Source organism: Pyrus communis, chromosome 11 (assembly GCF_041283825.1).
Source record: "Pyrus communis isolate YQ-2024b chromosome 11, ASM4128382v1, whole genome shotgun sequence".
In the NCBI taxonomy this organism is placed as follows: Eukaryota; Viridiplantae; Streptophyta; class Magnoliopsida; order Rosales; family Rosaceae; genus Pyrus; species Pyrus communis.
The window spans coordinates 28332074-28347582 of record NC_142575.1 but is presented as its reverse complement, the minus strand read 5'-3'; the positions used below and the strand labels follow the sequence as shown (position 1 = coordinate 28347582).

The 15509-nt window shown below is 39.3% G+C and overlaps 1 protein-coding gene across 1 annotated transcript; it reads right to left on the bottom strand.

Annotated features, from left to right (window-relative positions):
* Positions 1–8631: 8631 nt before the first annotated feature.
* On the bottom strand, positions 8632–10690 carry LOC148693231 (uncharacterized). Its single transcript, XM_088680271.1, has 2 exons — positions 9100–10690; positions 8632–8797 (listed from the first exon to the last, which is right to left on the bottom strand). Exons 1-2 carry the CDS (start codon positions 10232–10234, stop codon positions 8763–8765), a joined length of 1170 nt encoding a protein of 389 aa, XP_088536397.1. The 5' UTR covers positions 10235–10690; the 3' UTR covers positions 8632–8762.
* Between the last annotated feature and the right edge of the window lie 4819 nt (positions 10691–15509).

The following is a 15509-nucleotide window of genomic DNA, read 5'->3' as shown; positions in this document are numbered from 1 at the left end:
ATATATATGAAGATTGTCATGTCATGCGCGACATAGTGAAGACACTACAATTTAATTATTTAGTCCATCCAAATTGCAAATATTGTAATTCATGAAGTGTTTGTTACAATTAACTCTTTAATTTAGGGTGTTTTGATATAAGTGCATCTTTTTTTCAATTCGATAATTTAACTTTTGTTCTTTTTAAGAATTTGATTAAATATTTTTCCCACAATTTTATTAGCGGGACATTTGATTGTATGATCTTTTGATTATAGTGGTACGTTTGATTACCTATAATATGAATACATTTGGCTTTAGGGTACATTTGGATTTATGATGCATTTTGTTTTTTGGTACATTTAGAATCTAAATGTAACAAAAATTGGTACGATTGTATTCAAATGAACCATAAGTTTTAAATACATTTCTTTATATAACTATACGTAAAACTTTAACAAATTAATGAAACTTTCGTATGAAAGTATTAAAATGACATTTTTTTTTTCTAATGAAGTAAGAGACTAATCAAATAGAATAAGAAATAAAAACTATTTTTTTTATGGATAATGAATAATTAGTTATATTAATATTTTTAAGAGAAAGAGAAACGAATTTAAAATGACACACCCCGACCGGAATTGAGGCACGCTGGCCGTCACGTGAGGGTGACGTAGCCATGTGCGCAATATGAAAGTGATAGTATTATGTAAGTGTGGGTGAACAAAAACCAACTAGCTAACTTACACTAGACAAATACATAAGTGTGAGTGAAGGTATTTAAAGTGTAGATACATATATTCAGAGCATAGGTAACCTAAGTGCAGCCCAGCAGGCTAAGTATTAATTATACAGAACATGAAATAAAGTTCCTACATTAATTGAAGTCTATCAGAACCGCTGGAGAGTCCTTGTAAGCCACCAACACGAACGTCTAACTAGAACCTGGAGGGGAGCAAAATAGAAAACATGAGTGGGCAAAAACAAAGCTTTTTAAAACCATTTCTCTTTCAAAAAATAATAACCCTTCACCGTAAAACCCGTGTAATTTCCTAGAAAATAGTAATACATACATTTGTAGAAGTCATGCTCAAGAGTAGTGAAAACCAAGTATATGCCATATCAAGTATCCCAGCAATGAAATAAGTAAGTCAGGTGAAATAAATCAATGTAAACTAATGTCAGCCAGAGTCATCTAACGTGACCTGTACGGCTAAGCCTATAGCTTATCTACCAATTCCTGCACACAAGTCAGAACCACCTAATCCTAATGTGGTCTATACAACAGGCTTGGTGTAAATAGATACGCTTAAGTGCTACGATCACGTGAAGGCTGTGCAAAGTACCGCAAGTCACCTACGAGTCGGAACCACCTAATGTCGTATGTACGACAAGCTGGCACCTGCCTTAGATCCAAGGTGAACGTGTGGTGCGGGAGGTGAACGATCATATAAAGGCTAGGCCCTAGCCTCGGACAGAGCACTAACACCGGGGTGCAAGATAATGAGCACTAAATGCATCCAAACATAACCATACACATTGCAATTACTATCATCAATATGCATTCACCTAAAGCTTACCTGGGCGTCCGCAGTGTCATGCAATAATATGCATATCTATACTAATGCATATACGAAAATGTATGGCATTTAAAAATGTAAATCCATTTAAAACCATTTCTGGGAAAATGGAAAACATATATACGTATATATAGAAAACCAAAAGCCCACTCACTGGTATGTAGTAGGGTTGTAACCCCCAAGTCTTGCTTGGCTATGCTCGTCCTTCGGGAACTTCTTACTTATATGTGAAACAACTAATTTAACATTAATTCTAAGCATATAACCAAAACCGTGTAACAACTTCTCATATGTTACTCAATTGGGGTGTTTGAATATACCATCGTGCCCAACTCAACGCCACAAGCATCCCTATATTTTTAGAAAAAATTTCCGATGTCTTACGCGCCCTCACGAGCCGCCCACGCGCATGTGCCTGGCACACTAACGAAATCCCTAACGGCGTTAGGGAATATTCCGTTAAAGTTACCTAACACTGTCAGTATATTCCGTCAAAGTTGATGGAATATTACTCTTCTTCTCCAATGGCTTTGCCGGAGACGCCGCAGGTCGTCGTCTGCTACGCCGGAAACTGGAAAAATCTAAAACTTCAATTTCTGCTTCGTTTTTCAACCAAATTCCACAAATCTTATATGGATTTGAAGCTCTCAACAAGGAGAACATAATCTTACCTATTTGAAGACCCAAAACCTTCAGGAAATGGTTGGAAAATAGCTCAACACAATCGGCCAAAATTGAAACTTGACAAACCCGAGTATTCTGACATTCTAACCACTCCAAAACTAGCCTAGGATCCTTATAGAATTGTTTAGGACCCTTTTGAACCTTAAAATCTCGTGAGTTGTCCACGAACACATCGGAGTAACAGAGTACCTCACCGGAGCTTATGGTTCTTCATGATTCCGACGTCCTTTCTTTGAACAAAGGGTATGGTTAGGCTCGCAGGCTTGCAAGGAACTCGAAGGTGGTCCTTAGAAGTTTGATCTGTGAGGTTTTGATGGTGTTTGAAGATTGGAGGGCTCTGGTCGTACGGACGAAAGAGAGAGTTCGAGAAGAAAGGAAAGGGTGAAGGTTGCACGTGTGTGTGTGTGGCCACGGGTTGGCCAATTTAAAATGGTCTCAAGCCCTAATTGAGCTACAATGTTTAGGGCTCAAACAATTGAGTCCAACTAAAAAGAAACCAACCCAAATTTCACTTATTCCTTAGTAACATTTTCGCTACGAACCCAATTTGGCCCTAACTCACGTCGACGCTCTCGTGACGTCGAGTACAATTTGATCACATTAGCGGGAAAAATAATTTAATACTATATACGTACATCCATGTCACCAAGCCATCGAGGGCATCATCGTCATTTTCACACATTCGGGGAGAAAATATATATTTATTCGGGACGGGTCGTCACATAAAATTCTTAGATTATAGAAAATTAGTTGTAAGCTAGCTTAAGTGGATATATATTAAAAATAAAAATGCTCAATTGACAATTGATCAAAGTATCTTAATCAAATTTGTACAAAAAGATGTTTAGTCCAAAACAAGGTGAAAAAATGCTTTCTAATTACTCCATTTAACAAGTATATATCACCATATCTTGAAAAGAAAAAAAAAAGATGTTACAGTAACAAAATCACATGATATAAGTTGATAGTATAATATAAACATTTTTTTTTTTAAATTAATTTAACGTAACAACATAAAAGTTACAAAGATTAATTTATTCCTGTTATATCACATACATAAATATGCAAGTACATTCCATAGTTAAAGTTTGGAAATAACATTGGTGACTCGAAAAAATGTTGAATTGAAAACTGCGCTCTCCTCTCCATATATCCAAGCTGCGTACGTATACCATGTCATAAGATATTCTCATCAGCAAGTAATAGCCTCTCCTACGACGATCGTCGTTTCACAGCAGTTCATAGCCCATATTCTAGCTGCCAAAACCATGCAAAATTTGCACCATCTCCGATCGATCATCAATCGAAGAATTGAAAGCAGCAAATTGCAGACATGACATAGTTGTTTACGTTGCATTATCGAAAACGGAAAAGTTGCATGCAAAATAATATATATATTGTGTTTTTGGTGTTCCCAAATCCCAAACGTGATGTAATAGTCACAATGGCCGAAGTAAAACGTCTGAGCAGCCAACGCATTGACATTTCGTTTGGAAATGAAGGGCAACAGATGATAGAGAGAAGCCATGAACCCTAGCCATAAAGCAAAAGTCATAGAGGAGGCCAAAATAGGAGAAGAACGTGGGGGATTTTTTTACCTTTTCTGTTAACTAATGTTATGAAGTGCCTTGACAACTATAAATATTGAAAGATGGGAAATGCAATGAAATGTGCAAAACTCTCAGCAGTCTGCATTGCAGTCTGCAGTTGCATATAATGCAATATATTTATTGTTCATTCTCCAATCCCATACAAATTTAAACAGGCTTTGTCGAGAACATTAGATGAGAACGAGTTTACCGCTTTAATAGTGCGATTTAATAATGTAATACTATATAATAAAGAATTTATACGTAACATAATATATCTTGTTACTAACATGAACATTACGTGATATATTGAACTCGTTACATGCAGAGGTGTGAGATGAGATCATGGGAGAGAGAGTGAGAGACCCGAGCATGCAGATTGAAGAGATGATTTGATGTAAAGCCTGTGTGGGTAAGGTTTTGTCTCAAAATCCGAGCATGATGTGTCAAAATCCGATTGCATCAATCTTCCCACCCCGACCTTTTCTTTCTTTCTTTTGATTTTGATTTTGATGGATGGATAGATGGGATTGCTGAGTCGATCCATGCATGCTGAATTTAATCATTTACTATGTTGAATTTTTGAAGCACTCCATTTTCAAAACTAGTGCTGCTTTTGTACTCATGCGTTCGTCCAAAAAGTAATGAAAATACCCTAAAATTGTTTGGTAGCCGAAATTTCTTTATCAATTGTTGAAAAAAAATTGTGCGGGCTCGATTTACCATTAAAAAACAATACTTTGTTATTGGAAGATGAATATAAATTTTTACTTAAAATTCTTAATGTTTTAATCACAGAATTTTGTGTTTATGATCATAATCACTCATATTATGAGTCATACTGTAAAAATCATCATTGTAAAAAATAAATTAAAATTAAGATCATTTAGTCAATCTATTGTAGTAAATACATAGACAGTTTGTAATGTTTCTACCAATACCATTCATTTGTTTTTAAAGAGTTTGATGATTAAACGACCTTAGTTTTAATTATTTTTTATAAAGACAATCTTTATATGGCGATTTATAATATGAACGGTTCTGATTATAAACACAAATTTCTATAAATTGACAACGAACAATTTTGAAATTTTTTTAGTAGAAGTTCCTACTCATATTTGAGTAGTTAAGTATTATTTTCACTAAAATTTGTTGAGTGGCACTATCATCTACTTAAAACTTGCTATTTATTAAAACATTAAATATAATAATTGTTTAACATAAAACCTAAAAGAAAATATTTAAAAGTAAAAGATGAAAACATGAAAACACAAACCCCACCTCAGTCCACCTCCATTAGAAAGACGAGGGGGTGGAGGTGGCCGACAGAAGTATTGATCCGATAAGAAGGCTTCTGACGTCTTATACGTCAAAGTTACAAAGGTGGTGTTCATATATCTGAATTTTAAAGATATGTTGACTTTGTGACAAATGAAAATGGAAATCTCTTAATTAAAATGTCTGAGCAAAGGAAGAAAGATTTCTATACATATTAGCTTACTGGGTATGATTAATTGATAAAAAAAAGTGATTGAGAAGCAACCGCCAAATCGGCACCAAATAAAACCCTCCTTTTTATTTCTTAGCAATTCTCACTCTGTAAATGTAGAAAAAGGTATGCAGGCTAAAAAATATATTTGTTATTGATACGTGAATGTGGAAAAATGGAAGAGAATGCTTTTTTTCTCATTGTTTTTCTCTACAAGATTACAAGGATATATATACATGATACAAATGTGTAGGTAGGACAAGGTAGCCGTCCTAGTGTGTAGGTAGGACAAGGTAGGACGGCTGTAGAGGACAAGGTAGCCGTCCTAGTGTGTAGGTAGGACGGCTGTAGGACGGCTAGTGTGTAGGTAGGACAAGGTAGGACAAGGTAGGACGGCTGTAGGACGGCTTATTCTTCCAATAATAATATTATATACAATTACACAAGGACTCCAACCATATTCCTTATTTGTCTAACACTCCCCCTCAAGTTGGAGAGTGGATGTCAAGAACTCCCAACTTGCTTAACATACCCGAAAACTTTTCTTTCCCAAGAGGTTTGGTAAACAAGTCTGCCAACTGTTGTGCCGTACCCACATGCTTGGTCTCTATTGTGCCATCTACAATCTTATCTCATATAAAGTGACAATCCATCTCAATGTGACGAGTTCGTTCATGAAAAACAGGATTGGCAACTATGTGTAACGCTGCTTGATTATCACAAAATAAAATGGAAGGACCATCCAAAGGAATGTTCAAATCCTTCAACAAAAAACGAAGCCAAACTATCTCGCAACAAGCACCTGCCATGGCCCTATATTCCGCCTCTGCTGAAGAGAGCGAAACGGTTTTCTGTCGTTTCGTCCGCCAAGAAATCAAAGAACCGCCCAAGAATACACAATACCCAGTAGTCGAACGGCGAGTGATAGGGCAACCTGCCCAATCAGAATCACAAAACGCAGTTAACTTGGTCTGGTTGTCAGAACGAAATAATAAACCTTGACCTGAAGTAGCCTTCAAATAACAAACAATACGAAGCGCAGCATCCATATGAGATATCCTTGGCTCGTGCATAAAACGGCTTAGAACATGCACAGAATAGGTGATATCCGGCCGAGTGATAGTGATATATATTAACCGACCTACTAATCGTCGATACTTTTCAGGATCCTTGAGAAGTTCTCCTTTATCAGATAATTTTGTGTCATCCAAAGGAAAAGCAATGGGTCGTGCTCCCAAAAAACCATAGTCCTTGAGAATCTCTAATGCATACTTGCGTTGAGAAATATAAATCCCTTGTTTGGAACCAGAAACCTCAATACCCAAAAAATATTTTAAATCACCAAGGTCTTTTATCCGAAAATGATCACGGAGAAAAGACTTCAGAGAATTAATGGCACTAGCATCATTGCCTGTAATCACAATATCATCCACATAAATGAGCAAAGCTGTGAAAGAAATACCAGACTTTTTAGTGAACAATGAATAGTCAGCTTTGGATTGTTGAAAACCGGCAGAAATGATGGCACTAGTGAATTTGGCAAACCATTGGCGAGAAGCCTGCTTAAGACCATAAAGTGACTTGTGAAGGCGACACACAAGATTCTCCCCCTGTCGTCGAAGACCAGTAGGAGGAGACATATAGATTTCTTCATGTAAGTCACCATGTAAGAAAGCATTATTAACATCAAGCTGATGAAGAGACCAAGACTGACTAGCAGCAAGAGCAAGAAGACAACGCACCGTAATCATCTTAGCAGTAGGAGAAAAAGTGTCATGATAATCAACACCTTCAGCCTGAGTGAAGCCTTTAGCAACCAAACGAGCTTTGTAGTGGTCAATAGAGCCGTCGGAATTGTGCTTGAGTTTGTACACCCACTTACAACCAATGGGAATTTTGCCAGGGGGCAAGGAAGTTAAAGTCCAAGTACCATTAGCATGTAAAGCTTGAAGCTCCTCAGTCATAGCACGTTGCCAATTGGGGTCAGTGGCAGCCTCGGCAAAGGAGGAAGGCTCCACAGTCCGACTGATAGAGTTGATGTAAGAAAAATGTCTAGGAGAGTAACGGTGATAAGAGAGAAAATTACAAAGTGGATATCGCGTACCTTGTGTAGAACCGGGTTGCGAAGTCGAAGATGGTGGGATGGTAGAATCATCTGCGAGCAAACGTAGTCTTTTAAATAGGATGGAGGTTTATGGGCACGGGAAGAGGTGCGGGGAAGGGGAGGATTGGTAGGTAGTGGGGGGGTAGGGATGTCCGTGGGTAAAAGGGTGAAAGGTAAGGAAGTAGCCGGGGGGGAAGGAGGGGATGCCGAGAGGGCAGGGGCATGGGGAGGAACGGGTAATGGGGGCAGCAAGGGAATCTGTGGGAGGCGTGGAAGGGGAGGAAGGTGGAGGAGGGTGAGGCGTCGGGGCAGGAAGGGGTGGGTTATATGTAAAGTCCAGAGGGGGTGGGATGGGTAGGGTAGGCGAAGAGGATGGGATAGGAGGGTGAGAAACGGCATAAGGGAAAGTAGTTTCGTGAAAGATGACGTCTCGACTAGTGAAAATGCGGTGATTGTTGAGATCGTAAAGGGTATAGGCCTTTTGTCCATGAGGATAACCGAGAAAAATGCAACTATGAGCCCGAGGGGAAAATTTGGTGGTGGGAGTGACAGAGGTGGCATATGCCAGACAACCAAAGACGCGGAAGTGGTCATAAGATGGGGTTTTCGAAAAGAGAACCTCAAATGGGGATTTATGATGGAGAAGACGGGTAGGGAGACGATTGATGAGATAAGTAGCGGTAAGAACACATTCCCCCCAAAACTTGATAGGAAGATGGGATTGACAACGAAGGGCGCGAGCGGTTTCAAGAAGATGACGATGTTTTCTTTCAACAACGCCATTTTGTTGGGGGGTATAAACACAAGAAGTTTGTAAAAGCACCCCATGATCAGAGAAAAAACTACGAAGAGATAAAAATTCGCCACCATTGTCAGTACGAATGCATTGGATAGTAGTGCGGAATTGGGTAGTGATATAAGCAAAAAAATCCTTAATTAATTGTTGAGTGTCGGATTTATGTTTCATGAGGAAAACCCACGTAAAGCGAGAAAAATCATCCACAATGGTTAAGAAATAATGAGCACCAGAAAAAGAAGATTGACAATTCGGGCCCCAAATATCACAATGAATTAAAGCAAAAGGGAAAGTTGTTGAAATTGAACTCAAAAGAAAAGGTTGACGAGTTTGTTTTGCCAACGGACAAACATCACAAATATGACTAGAATCAAAAGTACAATTAAGAGAGCTAGATGCTAAAACTTGCAAACGAGTGGAGGAGGGGTGACCAAGACGCCTATGCCAGAGGGAGGAGGGGATGGTAATGATGTTGCAGAGAGGTTGACGGGTGGGGAGAGAAGAGGTAAGGGCCACAAGGTAATACAGATCGCCACGTCGCTTACCCACACCAATCATCGCCTTCGAAACCAAGTCCTGCAAAACACACCAAGAAGGAAAGAAGGTTATGGAACACGATAATCCATCTGTAAGTTTACCAACCGATAAAAGGTCCACTCGGAAATTAGGGACACATAAAACATCATTCAAAGTAACTGATGAATTTAAAGGAAGAGTGCCGGTAAAAGTAATGGGAGCGGAAACACCACTAGGCAAAGAAACAGGCGGCAAATGTGAAGGAGAACGATTAACCAAACATGAAGCAGAAGAAGTAATATGATCCGTAGCACCACTGTCAAGTATCCATTGACCATGACGAGAGGTGATAGGTAACAAACCTTGGGCAAAATCAGTAGTGAGCACGGCATTGGCCTGAGGAGGGGTGGTGGTGTCACGTAGAGCAGCTAGAACACGGGAGTGCTGCTCGGCAGAGAGGTCAGGCATGGCAAGCTGCAAGTCATGCAAAGTGGGTTGGGCCCCGTGCACTTGGTGGGTCGCTGGAGTAGAAGAGGAGGCGGGGGCCTGGGTGCCTTGCACGTGATGGGCCTGGGTGAAATTATGGGGCCGGGAAGCAGAAAACCGTGGCTGCCGGGGAGGACTGGAAGGTGCATGGCTGCGGGAAGAACTGGAAGCAGTGGCACGGCGCGGTGGTCGCCACGGTTGGCCATGGAGGGGATGGCCAACGGGATAGCCACGAAGTTTATGGCAGGTGTCTCGGGTATGATAATCAAAATTGCAGTATGTGCAGTGGTGGGGAGGACGAGCAGAGGAGGGACGGGACGGGCCACGAACAGCCATGGCAGCAGGTTGATCGACAGAGCGGATGACGCCCAGGGAGCGTTGTTTTTCAGCTTGAGACACCGAGGACCAGGCCTGACGAACAGTGGGAAGGGGATTCATTAAAAGAATCTGGTCACGAACAGCAGCAAAGGATTCGTTGAGGCCCATTAAAAATTGCATGAGTTGTTGACGGTCATGCTTGGCGTTGCAAGAGCACGTGCAGCCATCATTATAAGAAGCAAGTTCATCCCAGAGAGCTTTCAGGCGAGTAAAATAGGCGGAGATAGAAGAAGAACCTTGAGAAATTGTAGCAAGTTCCCGGTTGAGTTGGAAGATGCGTGGAGCATTACTCTGAGAGAAGCGTTCGCGAAGATCATCCCATACAGCTTGGACAGAGGTGGAAAAAAGCACAGATTCTTGAAGGTCAGGTTCCAAGGAATGCAGAAGCCAAGAGAGAATCATGTCATTGCAACGACGCCAAGCCGCGTGAGCATCAGGGTCGTCGGAGGAAGAAGGTTCTTGGATATCGCCAGTGATGAAACCAAGTTTATTCTTGGCACTCAAGGAAAGCTGCATGCCACGGGCCCAGGATGTGTAGTTATCACCATTCAACTTCTTGGATACAAGGACAAGATTCGGTTGGTCGGAATGATGAAGGGAAAAAACACCATCGGAAGAAGAAGAGTCAGCCATGGGAACGGCAGAGAAAGCTGCCGAAAAAAAAATTAGGGCTAGGGTTATAAACCTACTCTGATACCATGTAGAAAAAAAGGTATGTAGGCTAAAAAATATATTTGTTATTGATACGTGAATGTGGAAAAATGGAAGAGAATGCTTTTTTTCTCATTGTTTTTCTCTACAAGATTACAAGGATATATATACATGATACAAATGTGTAGGTAGGACAAGGTAGCCGTCCTAGTGTGTAGGTAGGACGGCTGTAGAGGACAAGGTAGCTGTCCTAGTGTGTAGGTAGGACAAGGTAGGACGGCTGTAGGACGGCTTGACGGCTGTAGGACGGCTAGTGTGTAGGTAGGACAAGGTAGGACGGCTGTAGGACGGCTTGACGGCTGTAGGACGGCTTATTCTTCCAATAATAATATTATATACAATTACACAAGGACTCCAACCATATTCCTTATTTGTCTAACAGTAAACCCTTAAACAACACATAAACAATATATGCTATATATCTATTCAAACAAAAAAAGAATTTGATAGCTAGAAGAAAAATAACAAGGTTTTTCTAGGTTTTTTTATTTTTTTATTTTTTTATTTTATTTTTAACAAAACAATATTATCTACGTTAAGAGAGAGGAGATAGACTTAGCCTCACAATGGCTAGCAATAATGTGTTTCAAATTCACATTTGACGAGAATCGAATCTAAGACCTCTCCACTTACAAGTAAATAAGAATATAACCAGAGCGTAGTACCAAATGACAATATTTTTCTAGGTTAGATGAAGTGAACAAGATTCAAATATATTTTTGGGCATCAATTGATTTAATGATCGGAGTGGGTTGGTGGGAAAAGCAAGGAGAAGGGAGGAGGTGCGGTCGAGAAAATAAAGCCTTTTATTTTTGTTATTTGATTTTAATTAACTAATTAGTTTATATACTAATTTATTTTTTAATTTTTTCTTGAAATTAATATGGAGCCTTTGATTAATTTGGTTTAACGAATGACAAGTATCGAGTGGGTAATATGTGATTGGTTTTGTTGTGTGTAAAATCAATAAATCAACTTCACCAACCATTCCTATCCATTTTTCACTTTCTTGTTTTACCCTTCCACCCTTTTGTCTGATAGAATAATATTGTCCACTTCCAGTTCCAGTAAGGTTTGTTTTGCTACCACTGTAAAGCATTGAGCGTAAATATGGTATAAAAGGTGAGGTCAGGGCTCTCAGGAGACCTCGCACCCTTCAAGATTTCAAGTTTTCAACTTTAAATTTAAAAATACAAAAAAAAAAAAAAAAAATATTTACATTTTCATATTATTGCATAACATGGAATGTTGAGATAATAATTATGATTGTGATTGAGAGCACACAATCCAAAAGATCATTTTTTGTGCAAACTCTTGAGATTCATTAATCATGATCGTTCACTACTGATAAAACGGTAAAGAAAAAAAAAATCAAGCCATCGAAATGCGTCGTCGCGGCGGAAGGACCTCCAAATCCATGGACAACATGTCTCATCCACCGCCTTCTTTCTCCTTACAATTCTGCCCACCAAACGCCATCACAGACGGCACATGTTTCGGTGCGCGACGAAGGTGGGATCATAACCTCTCGTCTGTGGCAAACCTATTTCCTCTGCCAATCGAGTTTACGATGAGTGGACAACATGCCTCCTTTGCGAACTCGTTCGATCTCTTAACAGGAGAAGAGAGAAGGTAGTAAATTTGAGATTGGTGAAGTCGTAGTCGTTAGATTTGTGGTAAACGACTAGGATAATTGATCCCAAGATTCCGCATAGACAGCATCAAGAGAGAATCCTCTTTCATAGAATCATGCTTCATTTTGTCTAGGTTGATATCTGAAAAAAATGATTGCAAAATCTTTTGTTTTGTACTAGAATCGATGTTGTACAATTCATCAATGAAATGTAGCAATCATCAAATTAACTATTGTATTAACTATTAAAAAAATTAATTTGGAAAAAATTAGAATATTGTTCCCTGAGAGCATTGGCTGGAAATTTGTCTATGAATTAAAAATTATAAGCATTGTTATTTGAACTTGTCACAATATGGGCAATCGTCATTTTGCGTAACATGGTTAGAACTTTTATTAAGTTTTAATGGCCAAACTAAAAATGAATTTTTTTTTTTTTTTTTTTTTTTTTTTTAGAAATGAAAGTTTAACAAAGCTACCCAAAATAACCATTATTCTATATTGTTATAGATTCATAGACCAATACTTATGGATCTTTAATTCAATCATCAAAGCTCCAATTCAATAAAAGAACAAGAACCAAAGATCGACTTTTTGTTTGTGTTTTGTGGAATTAATTGAGCCTCTATGCATATATGTATGTTGTGTTGGTACTAAATTTTTCTTCCGACCAAAAAAAAACCTCTAATTTTCTAATTCAACTTATCATCGATGACCATAAAATACAGTACCTTTTTGTAAACCATCTATTTTATCTGAGTCTGTTAAATATAAATTTTAGGGGATCGACTTTGGTTTTAGCTACTTCTTGACTGTAATATGTTTGTATTACATACGGGCCAAACGGTTGGTGTGCTTAATTTGCATGAAATTGTGATGCGCAATCACTCTCTCCAACAGTGTTAAAAAGCGAGCAGTAGTACGAAAATCCAATCACTCTCTCTATCTCACTTCCAAAGCTCCAGTTCTTTGGCCTAATCTTTATATGAAAAAGTGAACGCAGAATACCAGAAACCATGCATGCATGCATAAAGCCAAAGCTTTTTTTTCCTTCTTATACATTAATTTGTTTCCCATCTTACTTTTAAGACATAAAAACACATATTGTAAGCTCATATGCTTGATTCCAATAGTCTTCTCACGTTTTTGGGAGGGTAAGGGCAAGGACAAGACACTTGAATTGTCATTAATATTTATTCTAAAAAGTAATTTTTCTCCATTTATGAAATCAGATGCGCCAAATTGTGCTACGTGGCGGTGTGGTGCAACAAAAGATTTTTTTCAATTTTTTTTATTATTGGAAAAACCAACGATTAAGGCCATCTCCAATCAAAGGCTGGCCAGATGACTCGTTTTAGCCTTCTGGCCCTCCAAGAAATTAATATTTTAATAAACAGTACATGGTCATATTTGCTCCCATCTCCAACCGAGGGCCATATGGCTCGTTTTAACCATGTCACAAAAAATCGTCTCCAACCGAAGGCCAAACATAATTTATTATTTAAAAACTACAACTTAAATTCAAATCCAATGGCTAAGTGATGTCAGCTAGCCTTATTTGAATTTTTTTTTGCTATAAATAGGGTGGATATTGGGCTATAATTCACACAACTTTGAATTCAATATCTTTCAATTCAAGTTTGCAATGAATTCCAACTTTGGATCCTCTTCGGATTCCAATGGAAGAAAAATGGGCGCAGATGAGACGAGAAGATGATGAGTCTGATGAAGAAGCTGAAGTAAGGCGCAACAAACAAAACAGAGTAACAACCATGGTTGCGGCCATGGTGTGTCAGCCAACTAAGGAACAACCTTAATGGGGTGGCTCTGTTGCTGGTTGCTCTTACAAACCAGGAAACAGAGCGATGACGCATGCCAATCTGATGAACAACTACTTCAAGCCCAACTCCGTGTACACATAAGAGGATTTCAGACATCGCTTCCAGATGATGCGTCATGTCTTTGAGTGTTTACTTCGTGATGTCTAGCAAGTCAATCCATACTTTTGACAGAAGCGGAACAGAACATGCCATCTTGGTTTCTCACCTTATCAGAAGGTTATTATTGCACTCCGAATGATGGCCCACAGCTCCCCAGCTGATTTGATGGATGAAATCCATGGTATGTCTAAGTCTACATGCCTTGATACTTTTGAACAATTATGTGACACAGTTGTTCAGGTTTACAAAGACGAGAGTACCTCCGCGAGCCAAATCAAGAAGATTTGGATCCGCTCTTTCGCAAAGCTGAAGACCATGGGTTTCCGAGCATGATAGGGTCATTAGACCGCATGCATTGGGATTGGAAGAACTGTCCCACCGGATGACAATGAGGCTTTTGCGGAAGGTCGAGAAAGCCAACTGTTGTGTTAGAGGCGGTTGCCTTATATAACACATGGATCTAGCATGCTTTCTTTGGAGTCCCTGGATCCCAAAATGACATTAGGCGTTCACCCCTCTTCAACTGCCTGATGAAAGATAAAGCACCTCAACTTGACTACTACATCAATGACCGTCAATACAATATAGGGTATTCCTTGGCAGATGACATTTACCCAAAGTGGGCGACACTTGTTCATGCAATTCCAAACCCTAGGAATGACGAGGAAAAGTTGTTTACCTTACACTAAGAGGCATACCGGAAAGATGTTGAGAGAGCTTTCGGTATTCTACAAGCACGGTGGAAGATTATCAGCGAACCGGCAAGAGGGTGGAGTCGAGAAAATTTGGACTCCATCATGATGTCTGGCATCACATTACACAATATGATAGTAGAGGATGAGCGAGATGGGTATATTGATGGAGAGTCCGATGAAGACCAAGACAATTCAAATAGGTCAAGAAAGGCTCGTGCAAAAATATATGATAGGCCTAATTTGCCTTTCAATCCAAGAATTGGTAGTATCTCTATATATGAGTACATGAGGCGTTACAGAATGATATGTTCCCGTGCCACAAACAAGTACCTACAATAGGATCTTGTTACACATCTTTGGGCCAAAAACAACATAGAGTAGGCGTTTAAGTTTTATTTTGTTAAATGTTTTTTGAAATGTTGTTTAAGTTTCATGTTGTTAAATATTTTTTTTATGTTGTTTAATGTTATTTCGTGGGGCTCACGAACCCTCTGGCCTAGCCCTCGGTTGGAGACGGTTTTCGGGGTATTTTCGGCCCTCTGAACCCTTCGGTTGGAGATGGCTTAAGGCACACGAATAAACGAGTTGCTTGGCTCTAGGTTGTGCACGTGAGGGAGGCCCACTCTATCGCTACTCTCACATCGTCACTGCCATTGAGCTCAAGGCCCAACAATTATTCGATAGGCAGTTCGATGGGCTTCCTCGAGCCACAAGTTGCCTGCCAAATTTTGGGCCTATGGACCAACATTTTCTAGGATAAGGGCAATTTAATCCAACTGCCTTGGCATTTAAAGTGCCGGTGGACATGTGTTTAGAGAAGTTAATTTTGTGGCGGATGATAAACTGTGGTAGGTTATAATATTGACTTAGTATTTTGGTTTAACTCTTAACTTCCAATGTTGAAGGGAATACCTTACATTTTGATAACA

Bases quoted from the DNA above. Each gene is read 5' to 3' on its own strand.
- LOC148693231 (XM_088680271.1), bottom strand. From the start codon at position 10,234: ATGGCTGACTCTTCTTCTTCCGATGGTGTTTTTTCCCTTCATCATTCC. The intron at 8,798-9,099 runs GTTTGTTACCTA...TGTGTTTTGCAG, and splicing joins CACTACTGATTTTGCCCAAG to GACTTGGTTTCGAAGGCGAT.